The 25,445-nt window shown below is 45.6% G+C and overlaps 1 protein-coding gene across 3 annotated transcripts in view; it reads left to right on the top strand.

Annotated features, from left to right (window-relative positions):
* The window catches only part of FBXO9 (F-box protein 9), a 343,828-nt gene that overhangs the window by 85,511 nt on the left and 232,872 nt on the right, over positions 1 to 25,445 (top strand). For all 3 annotated transcript variants that reach the window (XM_069235799.1, XM_069235800.1, XM_069235801.1), the window contains one exon: positions 17,247 to 17,346. In XM_069235799.1, the coding sequence (XP_069091900.1) occupies positions 17,247 to 17,346 (100 nt within the window). The remainder of the gene's footprint in view (positions 1 to 17,246; positions 17,347 to 25,445) is intronic.

The raw sequence follows: 25,445 nt of genomic DNA, 5'->3' as shown, positions 1-25,445 counted from the left end.
CAAGCTGCAGATCCACAAGGAAGACTCTTCTGCAACATTGTATCCAGAGTTCCTGCCATCTTTGCAACAGTTCCCTTACCGTGCATCCTCAGAAGACTGCAACTCTTCAGCCTGCACAAGAAGAAAAAGGAATCTTCTTTGGAGTGAAGGAATCACTCCCCGCAACCGCAGGCACCTACAGCAAGCGACGACTGGCTGCGTGGAGCCCCTCTCCTGCTGAGCTGCGTGGATGCTGCATCACGAGTGGTGGTCTGGAGTGGTCCCGTCGGTCCTCTCTTCTATCTGTCCAACTTGGCTGGAGGTAAGCCTTTGCCTTCCCACGCATGACAGTACCCCCGTGCACCGCGTCCCTTGCAGCTGCCAAGGCTTGTTAGCATGACCTCCAACAGTTCTTCAGGCAGCCTGTAGCTCAAGCCCCCAGCACTCCTTCCTGCAAGTCCCAGCCTCCTGCGTTGTTGTCCTGCGGCGTGTGATCCTCTTTATAATGCTGCATGGGCCCCCATCTTGCACCTTCTGTGTCCTCATCCTCTGGAACTTCTGTGGGTGCTCCTCTGCTCCTATGGAGACTCTGCGATGCTGAGGGTCCACTGTGACTCCCCCCTCCTAGATTGAGTCCTCCTAGGCCTGGCTGGTCCTCTACAGCACCTATTCTCCGCCAACTGAGTTTGCCCTTGCCAAGGCTTGTTTCTGGAAATCCTTCACCAGCTCCCATCTGCAATCCTCCTTCCAGCGTGGGGCACCTTCTGCATCCATCAGGAACTCTTCTTTGGCTTCTGGGCTGCAGTGCTGGTCTGTTCTCCTTTACCGTCGACCAACTCCTGCATCTTCAGTGTGGTGGGTAGGGGCTCCTGCCCCCACTGGACACCGTTGTGTCTTCTGGACTTGGTCCCCTCTCTCCACAGGTCTTCTCCTCCAAGGAATCCACTGCTGGTTTCTTGCAGTCTTATCTGGGTGTCTTCTTTTCTTCCTTTTCTTCTTTGTGGATGGATTGGGGAAAATCCCCTGATTTACTCCTTCCTGGTCGCTGGGGTGTGTTGTGATACTTAACTCTGTGGGTCCTGGTACTCCCAGCTCCCCTCTACACTATCCACTTACCTGGGTGGGAGTTCCATATTCGCATTCCATTTTTTAGTATATGGTTTGGGCTTCCCCTAGGGTCACTATTGCCTATTGTGGTTTACATTGTTTTACACTGTTTTACACTATTATCTAACTATTTACTATGCCTATCTCTAATTGCTAGTGTTTATATGATATATATTTATTGTGTTTACTTACCTTCTAAGGTAATATTGCCTCCACAGTATTTTTGGTATTGTTTTACTGTAATTAAGTACCTTTATTTTTGTAATACTGAGCGTTTTCTTTCATGTGTATAAGTGCTGCATGTGACATCAGTGATATTGTATGAGCTGTGCATGTCTCCTAGATGAGCCTTGGCTGCTCATCCACAGCTACCTCTAGATAGCCTGGCTTCTAGACACTTCCTACACTACACTAGTAGGGGATATTTGGACCTGGTATAAGGTGTAAGTATATCAGGTACCCACCACACACCAGGCCTGCTTCCTCCATCCCACCTTCCGTTAAATGTATGTTATGAGGATGAATGTATTATCATTAATATTAATATCATCATTACTATGTCTAATGTTATTGCTACTTATTCTGATTCAAGCATGTGAATCTATGAAAGATCCAATACTTGAAAGAAAACTGGTTACTGACCTGTAACTATAGTTCTCTAATATTGGTATCTTTCATAGATTCACATGCGACCCACCCTCCTCTCCTTAGAGACTCCCCTCAAACCACACTCTTACTAGAACTAGGAATTGGCCTCTTTTGGGAGTGTTCTAGAGGGTGCTGTCACCTGATTGCTTGGAGTTTGTTTGGTTCTTTTTGAAAAGAGGACATACATAGGCCATGCCAGATGTCTGTCTTTTGCCATTAGGGCCTAAGGTAGTTCGCCTATTGCTTTTTATTTTTTTTTTAAGAACCACATTTTTATTATTTTAAGTCAATTGAAAACAGTGAACACACAATAAGCTACAACAACAACAATTCTGTGGATACAGTGCATGAGACACATGCCATCGGTGGACGACCAGAGCTTGGCGGTAGATTACAATAAATCACCATGATAGGCCCACCATTTCCCCCATATTTTGTCATGTTTTTCCTGGCATCCTCTATCGTCATAGACCGTTTTTTCCTGACGTGCACACCAATCCACTCCCGCCCTCCTCCCCGCCAGCAAAGGAGTCCCGGGAAGCTTCCATTCATGAGTAATGTCTCTTGGAACCAGGAACCCAATACTCATAAATGTCTGGTCAATCCATGGGCCCCCTAATTCCAGCAGCACAACTTTATAGCTTAAGTCTAAGGGACGCCCCAGGACCTCCGCATTTCCCTACCATCCCCCTCTCAAAAGGGTCATACTCAGGGACAAGTCCAAGTCATATGGAGGAAATCTCCCCCCAGGAGACAACATTTAGCACGTGCTACCCCAGCCCCACCTGACATCTTCAACATTGTTGCAGGGGGCAGATAAGAAGCGTGAAGGAAGTTGAACTGCACCATTCACAGCCTAGCCGAAATGGCTAACTCACGGGGGCCACAATGCCTCCCGCCAATCGTCCTCCTCCAATTACCCTACCCAGTGCACCCATCTTTGGCGCAGGTGGTCTAATCCACCCGGGGCATTCGTAAGCAACGATTTATAAATTTGGGACACTTTCTTCTTCCCCCAGGTTCCCGGTTAACATCTTGGCCTCGAGCAAGTTATAGTCGGGGAGCTGGGTGTGCGCTGAAACATGGGCACCCAATGCGTGGCACATCTACAAGTATCAGAAAAACTGCATCTGGTGTAGCCCATAGTGTTCTATCGTATCCAGGAATGACATAAGATTATCTCCTGTATATACGTCCCCTAAGTAAGTAACCCCAATTAAATCCCACTGATGAAAGCCCTTTAGAGCAGCGAGCTGATGCAGCCAGTCTCCGTGCCACAGTGGAGTCATTTGAGTAAGACGTTGGTCCCATTTGATATGTTTTAGGGCCGTCTTCCAATAATTCACCGCCACCCGGTGCAAGACGCAAACTGGACAGGAACCCCACTGCAATAAAGCATATCCAATAAGCCTCCAAAGCCCGCCTCTCTGATCTCAATTCGATACGCCGGGTCATCCCAACCCCCGCAAACCAATCATTTATAGGCACCACCTGGGCAGCCAGGTAGTAAATATATAAATCGGGGACACCCATGCCCCCCTCATACTGGGACTTGCACACAGTATGAAAAGCCACCTTGTGCCGCCCTCCATTCCAAATGAAGTTGGTAACCTTAGATGTGAGAGTGCGTAACCTTACCTTCGGTATTTGGTAAGGATAATTTGCAAGGGCATACAGGTATTGGGGTAGCCACATCAGGGATGTGGAATTTAATAAAATAACTACTTGTCCATGGGACAGGTTGCTTCTTAAATCTACTTGTCCTGTAAAAAAAATGTTTTGTCCCTTTGGTGCCATGTAGTGCGGCGACAAATTATGACAGGAATCTCATTATGTATGAGCTCTGATAATAGCCTCTCTGACTATGCCAGGGCTACTACTATAGTAGGGCTTGAATACTTGCAATATCAATCCCTACTGTAGCAATTTGTTTATGTTGCCACCTTTCTACAGATCTACATACTGGGGCTGGAGGAAGCAGTAAGGGCTGGAATACCTTTGAGTCTGCAAAGCTGCTAATTTGCATGTTTTAAGGAATTTCCCCAGCTCTTCTCTAATCTTTTCCCATAATGAGAGAGGTTGGAAATGTACTCCTGACAATGGCAGAAGTGGGTTGGGGAGAAAAAGTTGGTTGGAGGGAAAGTGAACTTGTAAATGCTCAATAGATTTTCACGAGCAAATCTACACATGCATATTTGCTTGTGCAAAAATACAGTTCACAAATATTTTCTAGGAGTATAATTTCCTGGTCTACTTATGTAAGTTCTTGTGAATTCATGAAAGCTACTAATTCAAAGTCCTATACCATGGGTGCACTTTTGTGACGTTCTTTAAGAATTAGGTCACTAATTAGGTCTGGCGTTAACAAAGACTTTTTGTTTTTATTAAAGTACTACTTCTCGCTCTACCAGTGGCGTAACAAAACTGGAGGGGCCCCTCCTCCAGACTCATTCAGGGCATGTGATGTGCTGAGGAGGCCTCATTGGAGGGGTGCTGCAGGGCCTTTGTTACACCACTGGTGGCAATGTGTACTTTTTGGGACCAACATTTTTTTTTTCTTTTTGCCAGTGTTTTTTACAACGGTGAGGGCCTGGCAGCTCCCACAACGATAAAGTGTTACAAAAGCCATGTCAAAACAAGACACACATTGACGAAACGAAAAGGCTCCCAAAAAAAAATGATACATCGATTGGCTTTGCCAGTGCTTGTTTATTTTCATGCTTACCATAATCTTGGTGAAAATGGTTACATTGATTTTTCATTAGGAATATATTTTGGAAATACTACCATGCATCAACTCATTGCACTAAATGAATCTTCAAAGAAATAGCACCTAAAATGTCATAGCAGCGAAACTTTTTTTGCTACTTGTACTTTTTCCCCATATATATATATGTTCGATGGCATGTGTAGCTGCAGATACACATGCTGTGCACACCCCGCCATCTGGTGTTGGGCTCGGAGTGTTACAAGTTGTTTTTCTTCGAAGAAGTCTTTTCGAGTCACGAGACCGAGGGACTCCTCCCATTTCGACTCCATCGCGCATGGGCGTCGACTCCATCTTAGATTGTTTTTTTTCCGCCATCGGGTTCGGACGTGTTCCTTTTCGCTCCGTGTTTCGGGTCGGAAAGTTAGTTAGAATCTCGGAAAAATCATCGGTATTGTTTGCGTTCGGTATCGGGTTAGTTACAACAGATCGACACCGATTTTCGAAGCGCTCCGGTGGCCCTTCGGGGTTTTTTCGATCCCCTGTCGGGGCCTGGTCGGCCCGGCCACGTGTCTCTTCAAGGCTGATGGAACGGACCCCATTCCGCTTCTGCCCAAAATGCCATAACAAGTATCCATATACAGATCAACATCTGGTCTGTAACTTGTGTTTGTCGCCAGAACACAAGGAAGATACTTGTGAGGCCTGTCGAGCGTTTCGGTCCAGAAAGACACTCAGGGACCGAAGAGCAAGAAGACTGCAAATGGCGTCGGCGCCGACAGGACAAGGGCGTTTCGAGGAGGATGAAGAAACATTCTCCACCCACGATTCGGACTCAGAGGAGATCGAGCCCGAGGAAACGCCGAAAACCGTGAGTAAAAAATCAAAACAAAAAACTCACGAGAAGACCGCTAAAGCCCAGGGGACGCCACCGCCAACAGGCCATGGCTTAACCCGAAAAATAGGTGACCGATCATCGGCACCGAAAAAGGGCACGCTGGTGTCGAAGTCATCCGACTCCGGTCGAGATACCGGCACACAGCAATCTCGGGCCCGAGATAGTGGCTCCGAGCAGGTTCGGCACTGAGACAGCGGCACCGAAATGGGTCGGCACCAAGAAAGCACGACGCCGAAAGTAAAGAAGGTTTAGTCGGAACCGAAAAAAGCAGCCGAAAAGGTTTCGGTACCGAAACATCCGGCCTCGGAACCTAAAACAAGTTCCTATTCAGAGGAACAAGGACTGTCCTCACAAATGAAGACACATAGATTTGGACAGGAATTAGAGACAATGGAGCCAGATTACACACAAAGACGGCTCCATATTCAAAAAGATACAGGGAAGATCAGCACTCTTCCTCCAATCAAAATGAAACGCAAACGTGCCTTCCAAGAAAAGGACAAACAGCCACAGGCAAAGGTGGCTAAACAAGTAACACCGCCACCATCCCCACATCACTCTCCACAACCATCACCAGTAGTCATTCCACCAATGATGCAATCCCCAACTCATACAGGGATGAGTCAAGATGACCCTGACGCATGGGACCTTTATGACGCACCAGTGTCAGATAATAGTCCTGAGTGCTATCCAGCTAGACCGTCGCAACCAGAGGATAGTACAGGCTACGCACAAGTGGTGTCGAGAGCAGCGGCATTTCATAATGTCACCCTTCATGCAGAGCCCGTTGAAGACGACTTTCTTTTTAATACACTGTCGTCCACACACAGCCAGTATCAGAGTCTTCCTATGCTACCCGGAATGCTAAAACACTCCAAACAAGTGTTTGAGGAGCCTGTTAAAGGAAGAGCCATTACTCCAAGAGTAGATAAAAAATATAAACCGCCACCAACAGACCCAGTGTACATTACACAACAGCTAACACCAGACTCTGTTGTAGTAGGAGCAGCGCGCAAAAGAGCCAACTCGCATACTTCAGGAGATGCACCACCTCCAGATAAAGAAAGTCGCAAATTCGATGCTGCAGGCAAAAGGGTGGCGGCACAGGCAGCAAACCAGTGGCGTATCGCAAATTCACAAGCTTTGTTAGCCAGATATGATAGGGCCCATTGGGATGAAATGCAACACTTTATTGAACATTTACCCAAGGAGTTCCAAAAAAGAGCGCAGCAAGTAGTAGAAGAAGGACAGAGTATCTCCAATAATCAGATACGGTCAGCAATGGATGCTGCAGACACAGCTGCTAGAACTGTCAACACAGCAGTAACAATAAGGAGGCATGCATGGCTGCGTACATCAGGATTTAAACCAGAGATACAGCAAGCTGTGCTGAATATGCCATTCAACGGACAGCAGTTGTTTGGGCCGGAGGTGGACACTGCGATCGAAAAACTTAAAAAGGACACTGACACAGCCAAAGCCATGGGCGCACTCTACTCCCCACAGAGCAGAGGCACATTTCGAAAGACACAATTTCGAGGGGGGTTTAGAGGACAAAGCACAGAAGCCACAACCTCACAAACAAGGCCCACTTACCAGAGCCAGTATCAGCGAGGAGGTTTTCGGGGACAGTATAGAGGGGGACAATTTCAAAAGAATAGAGGAAAGTTCCAAAGTCCCAAAACTCCTCCAAACAAACAGTGACTTCAAGGTCACAAATCCCCAACACATAACACCTGTGGGGCGGAGACTAACCAAGTTCTACAAACATTGGGAAGAAATTACACCAGACACTTGGGTCTTAGCAATTATCCAGCATGGTTATTGCATAGAATTTCTCAAATTCCCTCCAAACGTCCCACCGAAAACACACAATATGTCAAAACAACATATAGATCTTCTAGGACTAGAAGTTCAGGAATTGCTACAGAAAGAAGCAATAGAATTAGTGCCAAAGCAACAGAAAAACACAGGAGTTTACTCCCTGTACTTTCTGATACCCAAAAAAGACAAGAGTCTAAGACCTATACTAGATCTCAGAACATTAAATACCTACATCAAATCAGATCACTTTCACATGGTCACATTACAAGACATAATCCCACTGCTCAAACAAGACTACATGACAACACTAGACCTAAAGGATGCATATTTCCATATACCAATACATCCTTCACACAGAAAGTACCTAAGGTTTGTATTCCAAAGGGTACATTACCAATTCAAAGTGTTGCCATTCGGAATAACAACTGCGCCAAGAGTTTTTACAAAATGCCTAGCAGTAGTAGCTGCACATATCAGAAGGCAGCAAATACATGTGTTCCCGTACCTAGACGATTGGTTAATCAAAACCAACACGCTAAAACGGTGTTCACAACACACAAAATATGTCATAGAAATCCTCCACAAACTAGGTTTCTCAATCAACTACACAAAGTCACACCTTCTGCCGTGTCAAACACAGCAACACTTAGGGGCGACAATCAATACAGAAAAAGGGATTGCCACTCCAAGTCCACAAAGAGTTCAAACATTTCACAATGTAATACAGGCCATGTATCCAAAACAAAGGATACAAGTAAAAATGGTGATGAAACTACTAGGCATGATGTCTTCATGCATAGCCATTGTCCCAAACGCAAGGTTGCACATGCGGCACTTACAGCAGTGCCTAGCATCACAGTCGTCACAAGCACAGGGTCAACTTCTAGATCTGGTGTTGATAGACCGCCAAACATACATCTCGCTTCAATGGTGGAACAGTATAAATTTAAACCAAGGGCGGCGTTTCCAAGACCCAGTGCCACAATACGTGATAACAACAGATGCATCCATGATCGGGTGGGGAGCACACCTCAATCAACACAGCATCCAAGGACAATGGGACATACAGCAAAAACAGTTTCACATAAATCACTTAGAACTGTTAGCAGTATTTCTAGCGCTAAAAGCATTTCAACCCATAGTAAGCCACAAACACATTCTTGTCAAAACAGACAACATGACAACAATGTATTACCTAAACAAACAAGGAGGGACACACTCAACACAGTTGTGTCTCCTGACACAGAAAATATGGCATTGGGCGATTCACAACCACATTCGCCTAATAGCACAATTTATTCCAGGAATTCAGAACCAGTTAGCAGACAATCTCTCTCGGGATCACCAACAGATCCACGAATGGGAGATTCACCCCCAAATACTAAACACTTACTTCCAGATTTGGGGAACACCACAAATAGATCTATTTGCAACAAAGGAAAATGCAAAATGCTGATACTTCGCATCCAGGTACCCACAAGATCAGTCTCAGGGCAATGCGCTATGGATGAGCTGGTCAGGGATATTTGCTTACGCTTTTCTCCCTCTCCCACTCCTTCCATATCTAGTAAACAAATTGAGTCAAAACAAACTCAGACTCATACTAATAGCACCAACATGGGCAAGACAACCTTGGTATACAACACTACTAGACCTCTCAGTAGTGCCTCATGTCAAACTACCAAACAGACCAGATCTGTTAACACAACACAAACAACAGATCAGACATCCAAATCCAGCATCGCTGAATCTAGCAATTTGGCTCCTGAAATCCTAGAATTCGGACACTTAGACCTCACACAAGAATGTATGGAGGTCATAAGACAAGCTAGAAAACCTACCACTAGACACTGCTATGCAAATAAGTGGAAAAGATTTGTTTATTACTGCCATAATAATCAAATTCAACCCTTACACGCATCTACCAAAGATATAGTAGGATACTTACTACATTTGCAAAAGTCAAAGCTAGCTTTCTCTTCCATAAAGATACATCTTACCGCAATTTCAGCTTACCTGCAAATTACGTACACAACTTCATTATTTAGGATACCAGTCATAAAAGCGTTTATGGAAGGCCTAAAGAGAATTATACCACCAAGAACACCACCAGTTCCTTCATGGAACCTCAACATTGTCTTAACACAACTCATGGGTCCACCTTTTGAGCCCATGCACTCTTGTGAAATGCAATACTTAACATGGAAAGTTGCATTTTTGATTGCCATCACATCTCTAAGAAGAGTGAGTGAAATTCAAGCATTTACCATACAAGAACCATTTATTCAAATACACAAGCATAAAGTAGTTCTACGAACAAATCCACATTTTTTACCAAAGGTTATATCACCGTGCCACTTGAATCAAACAGTAGAATTACCAGTGTTCTTCCCACAGCCAGATTCTGTAGCTGAAAGAGCACTACATACATTAGACATTAAAAGAGCGCTAATGTACTACATTGACAGAACAAAACTAATTCGAAAAACAAAATAATTATTTATTGCTTTCCAAAAACCTCATACAGGAAATCCAATTTCTAAACAAGGCATTGCTAGATGGATAGTTAAGTATATTCAAACCTGCTATCTTAAAGCAAAGAGAGAACTGCCTATTACACCAAAGGCACACTCAACCAGAAAGAAAGGTGCTACCATGGGCTTTCTAGGAAATATTTCAATGACCGAAATATGTAAGGCAGCAACATGGTCTACGCCTCATACATTTACCAAACACTACTGTGTAGATGTGTTAACTGCACAACAAGCCACAGTAGGTCAAGCTGTACTACGAACATTGTTTCAAACAACTTCAACTCCTACAGGCTGAACCACCGCTTTTGGGGAGATAACTGCTTACTAGTCTATGCACAGCATGTGTATCTGCAGCTACACATGCCATCGAACGGAAAATGTCACTTACCCAGTGTACATCTGTTCGTGGCATTAGTCGCTGCAGATTCACATGCGCCCACCCTCCTCCCCGGCAGCCTGTAGCCGTTTAGAAGTTGATCTTGAACATTTGTAAATATATTACTTTAAACTTCATTATGTACATATGTATTCACTCCATTGCATGGGCACTATTACTGGTATACACAACTCCTACCTCACCCTCTGCTGGGAAAACAATCTAAGACGGAGTCGACGCCCATGCGCAATGGAGTCGAAATGGGAGGAGTCCCTCGGTCTCGTGACTCGAAAAGACTTCTTCGAAGAAAAACAACTTGTAACACTCTGAGCCCAACACCAGATGGCGGGATGTGCACAGCATGTGAATCTGCAGCGACTAATGCCACGAACAGATGTACACTGGGTAAGTGACATTTTCTATATATATATATATATTTATTTATTTTTTTAAATCAAAGAATCCTCACTCTTGCTTACAAGCTTCTGCGAACATTTGCATCTAATCAGAGAGCATTCTGGGAGTGTTATACTTAGCCTCATATTGTTCCACTTTTCAAACGTGTTACTTTTTCTTTTTTTTTTTTTTTTTTTTACTGGTACCACTGTCGAAAGTGCAGTGTGACCTTAAAACGTTTATTTACAGCGCTCACCCTAATAATGAAGACTTTTCATTAATGAACCATAAATAGAAGTTCGAACAGCATTAACATATGGATACAAATATTACCTCAACTAAAGACAATTCCCTTCTCTGTAACCTGGCAGCCAAAGGGTTTGTGCTGCAGGGGCTTGAGCCTACATGTACCAAGGACAAAATAAACATGAAAACTTGTTGCCCTTGACCCCAAACAATATGTCCGGGCATTGGGCAATAGGAATTCCACATCCCTGCACATAATTTTAAGGAGGGCAGTGCACCCGAGGGTGTTGAGGGGGGATCTTTTCAGTGCTGCAGGTCCCCGTCCAGACGCGCCAAAAAGGTCCCGAAGTTCCTGACACAGGCCAAGGGAAACGTGGACTCCCAGGTATGTAAAGCCGTTCCTCCGCACGGGGACCTGGGAACACCATAATCGACCCTCCACATCACCCCTGACCTCCACCAAGACAGACTTTCGGGTATTAAAACGGAGCCCAGACACCTCCCCAAATCGTTCCGCAAACTCCATGCATCTGGGTCCCAATGCGGGCGGATCACTAAGAAACACCAGCACATTGTCTGCTTACAGTGCCACTCTGTCTTTAATTCCCTTTCCCCATCTCTAGCCCCACATCAGGGGATCGCTCGGCAGCAAGCACGCCAAAGGCTCAATTGCCAATGGAAGAGCAATGGGGACAGGGGACAGCCCTGCCTCGTTCCCTGACCAATTGGAAATGTCTGGGAGAGCACCCCATTCACCCGAACTTTGGTACAGGAGACGGATAATCCGGCGGAGCAAGGGTCTCAACCCCATATGTGCTAGGATTACCTGCAATATATTCCCATTAGATTGTATCAAATGCCTTTAAAAATCTATGAGCAGAAAGGCGAGGGGGATATTGGTGCAGGAGCCGTGGGATACGGCCACCTGGACTTACCGGATACAGTGACGCGTGCTCCTGCCTAGCATAAAGCCACACTGATCCGGATAAATAAGGTGGGGCAGTGTACGTGTAAGATGCAGAGCCAACACTTTAGCATATATCTTTATATCAGTGTTGAGAAGAGAGATTGGCCGATATGACGCACACTGGTCTGGAGCCTGCCCCTTCTTGGGTAGGACCACAATCGTGGCGTCATCAAGTTCTGGGGGGAAAAGCCCCCTTTGCCAGCTAGATATAATATATATTCATGAGATGAGGTACCAACAATGAATTTAACTTTTTATAATATTCAATTGGGTAGCCGTCAGGCCCAGCTGTTTTGCCTCCATTAAGCTCCAAGATGGCGTTATCCACCTGTTCCGCTGTTAGCAGCCTGTCCAAGTCCTGGGCAAGGGTATATGGAACAGTCCGTACGGGCAGGTCCCAAACCAGAGACTCCTCCACCAGGCGCAGGAGGGGATACGTGGTATATAATTCTTGGTAATAAGCAGCAAAGGCTTGAGCAATCGTGCCTAACTCCACGTGGGTGTTACCCTCGCCATCTCTTATGGCAGGCACCACTTTGGTTACTGCTCCACATGTCGCTAACCAATAGAGTAATTTACCAGACTTATCGCCCTTCTCGTATACTCTCCTAGTCGATGCCTGCCAGCATTGTTTGGCCTCCTCAAGAGATATTTGGTGTAGCTCTGACTGCGTCAGAGACAGTTGGCGTTGCACCGTTAGTGAATCTGGGCATCTAGCCCGCCCCTCCAACTCCAATATGTCAGCCTCAAGCTGTTCACAGTGTGCCAGCTGACATCGCTTCTGCTCAAGAATATAGCTCTTGATAATACCCCTCATTGTTGGCTTGCAGGCCGCCCACACCATCACCCAGAGGCCACCGAGCCAACATTGCGCTGAAAGAAAGCCTCAAGTTCCCCCTTGACGAAACTAGCAAACTCTGGGGACTGCAGATGCCAAGCATTGAGCCTCCAGAGCTGGCAAATGCGCCTGGGACACAGCACCCCTTGCGGCAAACAGTGTGGCGTGGTCGGATATACCTCTAGGAAGGACTCGAGAAGACCTCAAATTCATTACGTCCGCCACCGGGGCCCACTGAAGGTCAATGCAGGCCTCGGTATGGTGGGCAGCCGACGTACCGATCTATTGAGCAACAGGGCCACTTTCTGAGACCCTTGCATGACCACCGAGTGTTAGACCTTATCATATCCAAAGCGCCCCAGAAGGGTGTTTCAGTGGGCAAGGGACAGCGGCTGGGTGGTGGATCACGCAACCAGAAGCCACCGCTCCAGCGCCCAGTCCCCGGCTGTGTCCGAAGACATAATTATGTGGAACAATTGTGGTGCACAAAACCTGCTTATAAACTTGAAAGCAGCATACAAAATGAATATTGAAACTATAAAAACACCCATCCCCCAACTCCCCCACCCCACACTTTCACCCAAAAAGCATCTGTCAGCCCCGCAAGCATCGGAATCTATAATAACTCGTGGAGGTGCTAGGCGATCTACTGCTGGATACCCTCCCACTCATGTACAGATAATCTGCCTGACAGATTAAGTATAGTAGTACTAATCATAGAATAAGAGGCATCACCTAATATTTGCAGCCCCACCCCTCAACATAATCACACACACATCCCTCTGCCCCCCACCATGGAGAGGACTTGAAACTGCAGTACCTCAGTTTAAACATATTGCAATAGTGGCTATATTGGCATTACAGTTTCATAGTTCGAGGCAATAACCTGGTTGCAGTCAAGGAGGACGCCCATTAGAGTAAAAAATGGCCGGAGTGTCAGACGAAGATGTCATGGGTCTCCACCCGCATCGGATCTGGACCCGCGGCTGGGCTTGCCGAGGCATCTCCTCCACCCCGCCTGGACCACCGGCATCGCTCACGAGCCTCCACACTAGGCCTCGGCGGCAGAGCGCCAGCCCTGTTCATACCATTCATCACCTAATCACGTCTGGGGTGCAGCTCCCTCTGCTTCGTTGCCCACCCGCATACCTGCTGCGGCGTTTCGAAGAACAAGGAGGAAGCACCATAAAGCACCTTCCGTTTCGCAGGAAAGAGGAGCATATAGCGTATGCTTAACTCCTGTTGTTTTCGCTTAACTTACTCGTAAGAGCACCTGCTTTGTTGCACAGTGCGAGTACAGTCTGGGAAAAGCAGGATTTTTGCGTTAGAATAGTGCGATTCCCTCTAGGAGCAGGCATCTTGAGGAATAGTGTCCAGGTCTCTGTAGTTCAGGAGTCGGACCACCTCCGGCCAGGGGGAGCCCCTGGCTGGGGTTGTCTGGCGAGCGTCCCGTGCACTCTCTCCACCACGAAGCAGCTCAATAGCTTCCCTTCAGGCACCCATGATCGAAACCAGGTCTCCATCCTCCATTCTGCCTCCTGCGATTTCTTCAGGCAGCCCATGTTAAGGGTCTTTTTCGAGAGGGAGACGATGATTTCTGTGTCATTAGCATGGGAGATGATGTTATGTTCCCGGATGCCATTGTCAAGAGAGAGTACGTATGCTTCAAAGAGGGTGCGGCTGATCTATAAATGTCTAGTCACTTTGCAGATGAGTTTACGGGTTTCCGAGGAGTAAGGTGCCAGGCAGGCAGCTTGTGATCCATCTGTGAAAAAGAAGGAGCAAAACCAGCAGAGAGCGGGTCCTTTGATGCTAATCTTGTGCAGATGCCTAATGAGGATGGGGTGTAAGACCGTTTCAAATGCTGAGGAGAGGTCCAGGACAAAGGTCTCCTCTGTCAAGGATCATGTAGATGTCATCTGTGGTGGCGACAAGTGATGTTTCTGTCCTGTGGTTGGGGATGAAACCTGAACTGCTTTACATAGAGGAGCTGGTGGTTGCTGAGGTGGTCGGTGTGACATTGGTTTATTAGTTTCTCTGAGATCTTTGCCAGGTATGGTAGGAGAAAGATGGGTCTGTAGTTGGAAAATGTGGCTGGGTCAGTGGATAGTTTCTTGATCGGTCCATGATGATGTCATGTTTCCAAGTGTCTGGGAATGTGGCTGAGTTGATGGAGGTGTTGAGGATGGATATTTGTGTTTTTCTGATGGGTGGGAGTTCTTCGGTGAAGGTGTGGTAATGACAAGGGTCAGATGGGTCTCTGAGTGAATGGTCTTCAGGGTGGCCAGCAATTTTGACAGTGGTAACAGCTGGTCACGAGTTCAAAGTTCGTTCATTGGCCATTATGGATGTTGAGTGGCAATTGTGACCGTGTCCGATTGAGGGTCAAAGTTGCTACATATGGAAGTGATTTTGTTGTGATGACCTTAAGCTTGGCCAGATACAGCAAATTATATAATTGGATTTGTGTTTAGATTTGTCCCTTTTTCATTGCCTTATGGATGATAACATCTTGGTCTTTATAATTGAGGATCCTAGCAATGATTGGTCTTGAAGGGGCCCCTGGTGGTAGGTGCGTTGACACCAGGGTCGTATGGGCCCTTTCCATAATAAAGCATGAAGATCACTCCTCAGCTGGGACCCATGATCGCAGCCATTGAGAGAGGAACCGTTCCGGTTGAAGGTTCTCAAGCCCTTCAGTGAAGCCCATCAGGTAGATGTTACGGTGGATTATGTTCCTCCATCCTGACTAAGTGGCTAGACTTTTGATCCAGCACCGATTCCTCAGGTTTTTCTATCCTGTCCTCCATTTCAGTGACCCCGTCAATGGCGTTTCTAAGGTCCTGCTGAAAGATCAACATGTCTTATCCTACTTTGCCTAAATGAGTATCTAGGGTGTGCTTAGTGTTGTCAGTCGCCAGGAAAATGGCTGCTCTATTAGGGGAGTGGCTGGAGCCTTCCCTTTGGCCCCAGGTCCTTCCAGCGCCTTCCTCATGCTTTCTCTGCCCTATGCAGGTACCACTCTGGCATATTTGTTGATTTTGGGATAGGAGTGCCCAGATGTGGCCTTGCCCCTTGACCTCTGACGGAAACCTGTTGGGCAGATAATAGACTGCTCATATGTGATTCTGCAGTCATTCAGTATGGTTCACCATTGTTCATTTTCTTTGAGGAGTGCACTATCCATTGCTTCAATGTCCTCTATTTCCGACACCAGCTCCACAGATCTTATCTGCTGGTGGTGCCTTCTCTTGTGTTAACTCTCGTCTCCAGCTGTTAAGGTAGTTGCATTCAGCTTGGCTAACTTCGCATCAGTCATTGCTGTGGTTTCCTGGATTGTATGTACTATTTACATTGCAACATGCTTGTAGGGGGAATTAAGAACAGGTGACCCATCTCCATTGGAATTCTCGATCTGCTGCTCATATCTTTGGAATGAAAAAGGGCCCCACTCCCTCTAGGGGGCTTATTTGGTTCCTGTGCCATCTGCTAGATCCTAACGAGAAGACCTTTTCTGCCGCAAGATGAAAGGAATGGTACAACGCACTCAATTGGGATTTGAGAAAATACCTAGGTGAGAATCCATTTGCCTCACTCCGTGGTGAGCTAAAGGCCAAAGCAGCCATCTTCTTTATGTTGGTGTGTTCTGCTTCATGGTCTGCTTTCCTTTGCAACTGCTTCATTTTAACGGATTATGTTATCCCTTCCCGAGATAATTGCTTGTTTTGCAGAGCTATTGTAGCAAGTGCCTAGTTTTCAAGATGCAGGTGTGCCATGTCTAGAAACCCCCAAGCACCTGCTACAGAATGTCAACTGCTGCTCTATTTCTCAGACCCTCCCTTCTGAATCACAGAGGTCAATAAGGCAGCACAATGATGAGATAAAGCTCTGGTCACACTGTTCCAAAAGGGGAGAGTTGGAGTAGAACCTCCATTGTCTCCTCCACCCGGATCCCAAGAAAGAATTCGGCATTTCGGTTGGATACTGGTGAGCTCAGTAATGGTTTTGCTGGCTGCACTGTGGTTCGCTGATGTGAGATTTAAGGCCTACTTGTCTTGCAGATCGACCTTTTGTCCAAGAGCTCCCTAAGAAAGCAACCATCATTTCTGCTGTCAAGCCACATGCCATTGTGTTCATTTTTGATGCACTCTTCATTCTTGACATGCCTCACGCATGCTATCTGGAAGGAACATAACATGCTCCTTTCATGATACTGTTGACGTACTGGCCTCTTAAAGTCAAATATGTCCAGAAATTCACATTCCTCATAAGGGTGTAATCCCTAGAAAACACTCGACATATACCACTGTCTGTAAAAATTTGAGTTTTGGTTGCCAGTGTCATAACATTTCACATTTGCTTTTTGTGGTATCTTGCCAAAAGATGAGAATTCCTCATGCATTGTCTCGTATGGCGGTAAGGATCCATACCGCTACTGACTGGTCTACTTCAGCAAAGTGAGTTTCTTTGTATGCTCAATTATCAAAGCACTTGCAAGTAGTTAAAAAATCATATTTTAATTTTATTTATGCATGTAAACAAATTCATTTTCATGATTCACCTCTGACAGTAACAGCTGATTACATTTGATCCTGGATTTTCCATAAACATATTTAAAATTTATGAAAAATCTTGTTTTGTGGAAGGTTGAATAAAACGGTAGCAAGGACTATGAGTGCTTTGCTTTTATTTTATCTAAGCAATGTGTCCTATGTTTTATTTGCAGCCATCAAGTTTTATCGCAGGGCGATGCAGCTTGTGCCAGACATTGAGTTTAAAATTAATTATTCTTGGTCTCCAGATGGTGATGGAGTAGGAAAAAGCTAGTAAGTACAGCTTAATTTGCCTTTCAGAAATTGAAAAATGTAAATTTGGTTTAGTGGCTATCATAGGCATAAATTTGTGGTAAGCAGGTTTATAGACTGCTACTCCTGGTGTTTCCCTGGGAACCTGTAGCACTGCCCTTTGTACCCCCCAGGTGCAAGGGGTCCTGAAGGCAGTGTTGGGAACAGAAAGTAAAGAGGGCTCTACAATCCACTATAAATATTATAGTTTCCATTCCTTGCCTTATCTTCTCAGGAACCAAAAGAAAACTATTAATGGATAAAGTAGAGACACAGGTTCAGTCTAGTGATGCCCACAGAGTTCCGTGAGTGAGTTGTATTTTTTATACTACCCCCTGCTTTGTGATGAATTGACAGTCTGTGGAGATGGTTTTCTGTTGCTCCAACCAAATTGCACATATACATTTTGAAGTTTAGATTTGTGGTTTTGGCTCTCGTTCCATTGACAAAGCGCTAAAAAGAGATGTTATCTATGTGTTCCATTACTGTTCCTTCTTTTGTCTCTTTGACTCTAAACTCTGTGTTGTGTATATTCTCATCCTGTAAACTTCCCCCTCATTGGCAAAACCCCTCATTGTCTATATTGTCTATAAGCAAGCCAGTCAGTCATAAAACGTTTATTTGACTTGAAAATCCTTAAAATAAGAGAGCATAGTCAATGTTCACATGCAGTGCAAACAATCACAAAAATCAGCATTTTAATCAATTTGAAAAGAAACAGACTCCAAACCTAACCATCGCAGAAGGACAATTAGCCATAACACTTTCTAATAGCAAGAGTCCCTCTGATAAAAACTTACAATCGCATGACAAATTTCTGGGGAGTCAAGATTTAATAAAAAACGAAAACCTTCTTGGTGAGATCTAAAACTGTGCGTGAGCATGAGGGGAAGCAGGAAGATTGATCTTGGTTTCTTATGAAGTGTGCAAAAAAAGTGCAGAGTGCATTGTCTTGTTGTATTTTCATGGGGGTCTCGGACCACCCTCCTTGAACTGGGAATGCCGCTAGAAAGTGAACAGTACCTAGGCGATGCTTAGTCAGATAAAATCTATATTGTGCGTTGTCTAGAAAAGAAATCTAAATTTTCATCTCTTGGGTGGCTGTAGCAACATCAAACTTACCCCAGGAGGGTGACTGGGAGAAATGTCGCTCACACTTAAGCTGCACCTGTTGAGTTATGCTGACTTTATTGAGGCTCTAGCTGAACACAAAATTTAGGCTAGATCTTCAAAAAACCCATAAGTCCCATTCCGCCAAGAGTGCGCTTAACGTACCCAAGCCAGGAACTGTGCTCAGCATTACCCGAGGCTAAACAGTCCTGGAGGATGTATTTTGAAAGTTCGAATTCTGGAGTCTGCTTATTTTTAACCACAGTAGCAAAGGGGCCAGGTCCAGACTGTCTTCTATATAATCCAATCCCATCTCTGTGTGACAAAAGGAGTTTGAGGCTCCCTATGGGACCATCAAAAGTCTACAGAGAAAACTATTCTCTACCACTGGGAGACTGGAGTGGTTGCAATATCCACACACTCCAGCCCCGTAGGTGGCGATTGAGAGGAACTTAGCTTTATAAAGAGCTATAATTTCCCTCACCGGTCTGTGGCCTAACCTAGAGCAATGGAAGCAATCTTCCGTATTGCATCTATTTGTTTGTTGCACCCTTAATATCAACAATTAATTTAAAGCCCACAGACCATTATGAAGGACGTCTGATGATTGATGTTTAATCTTCAAGTCTTAAGAAGTCATAAACTCAACGAAGTTGACAAGGGCTTTTTGGAGACTGACTGTTGTGCTTGCTAAAATGACAGCATCATCTACATAAAGAAGTGTGGGAATAAAACGAGCACCAACCCTTGGAAAATCCAACTTCTTTTTCAGTAAGTGGGCTTCTAGCACAGTTATGTGAATAAAGAACCGAAAAGAGTGCTAAGATATATCTCTGGTGGACACCTTCGATTAAAACTAAGGAAGGGGTATTTCCCTCCTGCTCCCTTCCAGAACAAAGGTATCTTAATTGAAATGTTCCAGTGTAATCTCTGAAGGAGAGTAACCAGGCACGGTTGACTGCGTCAAAAGCACACAAGTCCATGAAGGCTAACTGTAAAGAGCCCTTCATGGACTTGGTGTACATGCCAACTATGAGCGTTAGATTAAGACACTCAACCATGCCCATACTCTGTCTGAAGCCATTTTGGGCTTTTAGAAGTATATTATTTGCGCCAGCCCACCCATTAATCTATCGAGAAGGACCCTACCCAGGATCTTAACTGTGGAGTCTAATAAAAAAATCAGCCTGCAACTTGGTGACTCAGTTCTATTGCCTTTTTAAAAAATCGGGACCACAGTGTCCTCTTTCTAAGTTGGGGGTGAGTGGGGCAATAAAAGCAGTTCTAAAAGTATTAGTAAGCAGTGGAGCCCTGAGGTCACAATTAGCTTTAAACAAATCCACCAGAGATCCATCTCATTGCTGAGATTTCCTGCACATACCTTGCTTAATGGCTGCCTTCACTTGCCTCACTGAAATGGACTGATTAAACCGGAGGGCTGGCTCCCTTTCTTTCATTGGATCAGGCTCCATTTCCTGCTGGACAAACATCTGATTAAAAGGAACGAAAATATGGGGAAAATATGTGACCCCGGCCATCTCTGATATCAGGTAATCTATTTTGGAAGAAGGACCGTCCGAGAACAAAGGATGGTTTAGAACATCCCAGAATGTCCTCATGTCCCCTGAGCACCCCTCAGCCAACAGGTCCAACCAAGGTTTGTTTCTAAGCCCAACCTTTCCAGCTCCAATGGTGGCTGTGTAAATGATCACTTCCCTATTCTTTGGGACAGTATCAAGGGCCATTTTTGATTGCTTATGTGCTTTAGTAGAAGCGCTATTAAACCACCATAAGATGGGAGGGTTAGAAGAGGGAAATGTGGGTGTTTAAAGAACGAGATATAGCTGTGTACATCTTCTCAAAATCCTTAACTAAGCAGACAGGAGAAGCCTCACCAGACAAACACCTGTTGATTAACTCATAGTTTCATTTACAATTTTTGCCTCAGAGTTGTGGCTCAACCCTCACCCATTTTATTCTAAGCTCTATTTGTGCTAAATGCGATGGGTTGGAGTCAGCTGTCACATACTCTCTAACTTCAAAGAAGCTTCTAACGGGTTGTGATCACTGATACAGTTTGGGACTACCTTAAAATCAGCTACTAAACAGTTAAAAAAAAAAAAAATGCTTGCAATTAACAAAGTCTGTAGTACTAGACGTAGTCCTTCCTATGAAAATTGGATGGTGATTGTAGGAAGTTGGCTCTGTATGTACTATTTCAAAGTAAGAAATAGCATGCACAGAGTCCAAGGGTTCCCCTTAGAGGTAAGATAGTGGCAAAAAGAGATAATTCTAATGCTCTATTTTGTGGTAGCATTTGTTGTACACACACAGGCAATAAATGAGGAACACACACTCAAAGACAATTCCAGGCCAATAGGTTTTTATATAGAAAAATATATGTTCGATGGCATCTGTCGCTGTAGATACACATGGTATGCATGAGCTCGCCATCTGGTGTTGGGTCGGAGTGTTACAAGTTGTTTTTCTTCGAAGAAGTGTTTTCGAGTCACGGGACCGAGTGACTCCTCCTTCTGTGCTCATTGCGCATGGGCGTCGACTCCATCTTCGATTGTTTTCTTTCCGCCATCGGGTTCGGACGTGTTCCTGTCGCTCCGAGTTTCGGAACGGAAAGATAGCTGAAAACGGAAGATTTTCGACGGTATCGTTGCGATCCGGTTAGAGATAGACACATACGACGACGCGTTGAACATCGAAGCGCTTCGGTGCCCTTCGGGGTAGATTTCGGCACCCCGTCGGGGCCTAGTCGGCCCGACCGCGTGGAGGACAACGCCGATGGAACGGACCCCGTTTCGATTCTGCCCCGAATGCCACAACAAATATCCTTATACGGACCTACACTCGGTCTGTAATCTGTGCCTGTCACCCGAGCACAGCGAAGAATCCTGTGAGGCCTGTCGGGCGTTCCGGTCCCGAAAAACTCTGCGCGACCGTCGAGCGAGAAGACTGCAGATGGCGTCCACGCCAAAAGAGCGTCGACAGTTCGAGACAGAAGAGGAACAGGAGGAATCCTTTTCCATCCAGGATTCAGACTCCGACGAGCTACACTCTACAAGAACTGTGAGTAAGACGTCGAGATCAAACCTTAAAAAAGGAAAGAAGGCCCAGGGGACGCCACTGCCAACCGGCCATGGCTCCACCCAAATTCTCGGTGACCAACAATCGGCACCGAAAAAGGCCCATTCAGTGTCGAGATCGTCCGACTCCGGTCGAGACACCGGCACGCAGCCTCCTCGAGACCGAGAGAGTGCTAAACAGAAGCATCGACACCGAGAGTTCGGTGTCGACACGGATCGACGCCGAGACAGTGGCGCCGAAGACCATAGAGGCCAAGAATTTTCGGCACAGAAAAAGAGGAAGGTTACCTCGGAGCCGAAAAAACAATCGACAGGGTTTTCGGAGCCGAAAAAAGCGACATCAGACCCTGTTTCTGGCTCCTATACTGAAGAGCATTCTATGTCTTCTCAAATGAAGAAACATAGATTTGAACAAGAACTGCAATCCACTGACGTGGATCACACGCAAAAGCGTATCTTTATTCAGCAGGGGACTGGGAAGATCAGTACCCTTCCACCTGTCAAACGAAAGAGAACGCTTCAGTTTACTCCTCAGCAACAAACAGCACAAAAGGTAACACCTCCTCCCTCGCCTCCACCTGTAACTCCGGCTTCGCCAACTTACACCCCGTCACATTCGCCAGCTCACACCACCATGAGCCACGATGACCAAGATCAGGATGCGTGGGACTTGTACGACGCACCAGTGTCTGATAACAGCCCAGACACATACCCAACTAGGCCATCACCACCGGAAGACAGCACAGCCTACTCACAAGTGGTGGCTAGAGCAGCACTATTCCATAATGTGGAACTACACTCGGAACAAGTAGAGGATGATTTTTTATTTAACACCCTCTCTTCAACCCACAGCTCCTACCAAAGCCTGCCGATGCTCCCAGGCATGCTACGCCATGCAAAGGACATTTTCAAGGAGCCAGTTAAAAGTAGGGCAGTGACGCCTAGGGTGGACAAAAAGTATAAGGCGCCTCCTACGGACCCTGTATTCATCACCTCTCAGCTGCCACCAGATTCTGTGGTGGTAGGGGCTGCCAGAAAACGGGCAAATTCACACACTTCTGGGGATGCACCTCCCCCAGATAAAGAAAGTAGGAAGTTCGATGCAGCCGGGAAGAGGGTTGCTGTCCAAGCAGCAAACCAGTGGCGCATCGCAAATTCACAAGCGCTGCTAGCGCGATACGACAGAGCCCACTGGGATGAGATGCAGCATCTCATTGAACATCTCCCAAAAGATCTGCAAAAAAGAGCAAAACAGGTTGTTGAGGAGGGTCAAAACATTTCCAACAATCAAATACGCTCCTCCATGGATGCAGCAGACACGGCCGCAAGAACCATTAATACGTCGGTTACCATCCGTAGGCACGCATGGCTCAGAACGTCTGGATTCAAGCCAGAAATTCAGCAGGCAGTGCTTAACATGCCAGTAAACGAAAAACTTCTGTTCGGTCCGGAGGTCGACACAGCCATAGAAAAGCTCAAGAAGGACACTGACACTGCCAAGGCCATGGGCGCACTCTATTCCCCGCAGAGCAGAGGATCTTATAACACCTTCCGCAAAACACCTTTTAGAGGAGGGTTTCGGGGTCAGGCCACACAAGCTAGCACCTCACAGTCCGCACCGCCCACCTACCAGGGACAGTACAGGGGAGGTTTTCGGGGCCAGTATAGAGGGGGGCAATTCCCTAGGAATAGGGGAAGATTTCAAAGCCCCAAAACCACTACCAACAAGCAGTGACTCACATGTCACACACCCCTCCCACACAACACCAGTGGGGGGGAGGATACGTCAATATTACGAAGCATGGGACAAAATAACTACAGACACATGGGTCCTAGCAATTATCCAGCATGGTTATTGCATAGAATTCCTGCAATTCCCTCCAGACATACCACCAAAATCACAAAATTTAACAAAATACCATTCACAGCTTCTAGAGATAGAAGTTCAAGCACTACTGCAAAAAAATGCAATAGAATTAGTACCAAGCACACAAATAAACACAGGAGTTTATTCACTGTACTTCTTGATACCAAAAAAGGACGAAACACTGAGACCAATTCTAGACCTCAGAGTAGTAAACACATTCATCAAATCAGACCACTTTCACATGGTCACACTACAAGAAGTGTTACCATTGCTCAAAAAACACAACTACATGACAACCCTAGACCTCAAGGACGCATATTTCCATATACCAATACATCAATCACACAGGAAATATCTAAGGTTTGTATTCAAAGGAATACATTACCAATTCAAAGTATTGCCTTTTGGTTTAACAACCGCTCCAAGAGTATTCACAAAATGCCTAGCAGTAGTCGCTGCACACATCAGAAGGCAGCAAATACATGTGTTCCCGTATCTAGACGACTGGCTAATCAAAACCAGTTCGCTCACACAATGCTCAAACCACACAAATCAAGTCATACAAACCCTCTACAAACTAGGGTTCACCGTCAACTTTGCAAAATCAAACATTCTGCCAAGCAAAGTACAGCAATATCTAGGAGCCATAATAGACACGACAAAAGGAGTAGCAACGCCAACTCCACAAAGGATCCACAATTTCAACAGGGTCATTCAACACATGTCTCCAAACCAAACAATACAAGCAAGAACAATACTACAGCTTCTAGGCATGATGTCCTCATGCATAGCCATTGTCCCAAACGCAAGACTGCACATGAGGCCCTTACAACAGTGCCTAGCCTCACAGTGGTCTCAAGCACAGGGTCACCTTCTAGATCTGGTGTTGCTAGACCGCCAAACTTACCTCTCGCTTCTATGGTGGAACAGTATAAATTTAAACATAGGGCGGCCTTTCCAAGACCCAGTGCCAGAGTACGTAATAACAACAGATGCTTCCATGACAGGGTGGGGAGCACATCTCAATCAACACAACATAAGAGGACAATGGAACATACATCAAACAAAACTGCATATAAATCATCTAGAATTATTAGCAGTTTTTCAAGCACTAAAAGCTTTCCAACCAATCATAACCCACAAATACATCCTTGTCAAAACAGACAACATGACAACGATGTATTATCTAAACAAACAAGGAGGAACACATTCAACGCAGTTAAGCTTGTTAGCTCAAAAAATATGGAAGTGGGCAATCCACCATCAGATTGGTCTAATAGCACAGTTTATTCCGGGGATCCAGAATCAGCTGGCAGACAATCTCTCTCGAGATCACCAGCAAGTCCACGAATGGGAAATCCACCCACAGATTCTGTACACCTACTTCACACTCTGGGGAACACCACAAATAGACTTATTTGCAACAAAAGAGAACGCAAAATGCCAAAACTTCGCGTCCAGATACCCACACAAGCAATCCCAAGGCAATGCCCTATGGATGAACTGGTCAGGAATATTTGCTTACGCTTTTCCTCCTCTCCCTCTCCTTCCTTACCTAGTAAACAAATTGAGTCAAAACAAACTCAAACTCATTTTAATAGCACCAACTTGGGCAAGACAACCCTGGTACACAACACTGCTAGATCTGTCTGTAGTACCACACATCAAACTGCCCAACAAACCAGATCTGTTAACGCAACACAACCAACAGATCAGACACCCGGACCCAGCATCGCTGAATCTAGCAATCTGGCTCCTGAAATCCTAGAATTCGGACACTTACAACTTAGCCAAGAGTGTATGGAAGTCATAAAGCAGGCCAGAAGGCCATCCACTAGACACTGCTACGCAAGTAAGTGGAAAAGATTTGTTTGGTACTGCCATCATAATCAGATACAACCGCTAGATGCAACTCCAAAACATATAGTAAATTACTTGCTCCATTTACAAAAAGCAAAGCTAGCCTTCTCTTCTATTAAAATACACCTTGCAGCAATATCTGCATA

Source organism: Pleurodeles waltl, chromosome 5 (genome assembly GCF_031143425.1).
Source record: "Pleurodeles waltl isolate 20211129_DDA chromosome 5, aPleWal1.hap1.20221129, whole genome shotgun sequence".
NCBI lineage: Eukaryota > Metazoa > Chordata > Amphibia > Caudata > Salamandridae > Pleurodeles > Pleurodeles waltl.
This window is presented reverse-complemented; position numbering and strand designations above follow the sequence as displayed.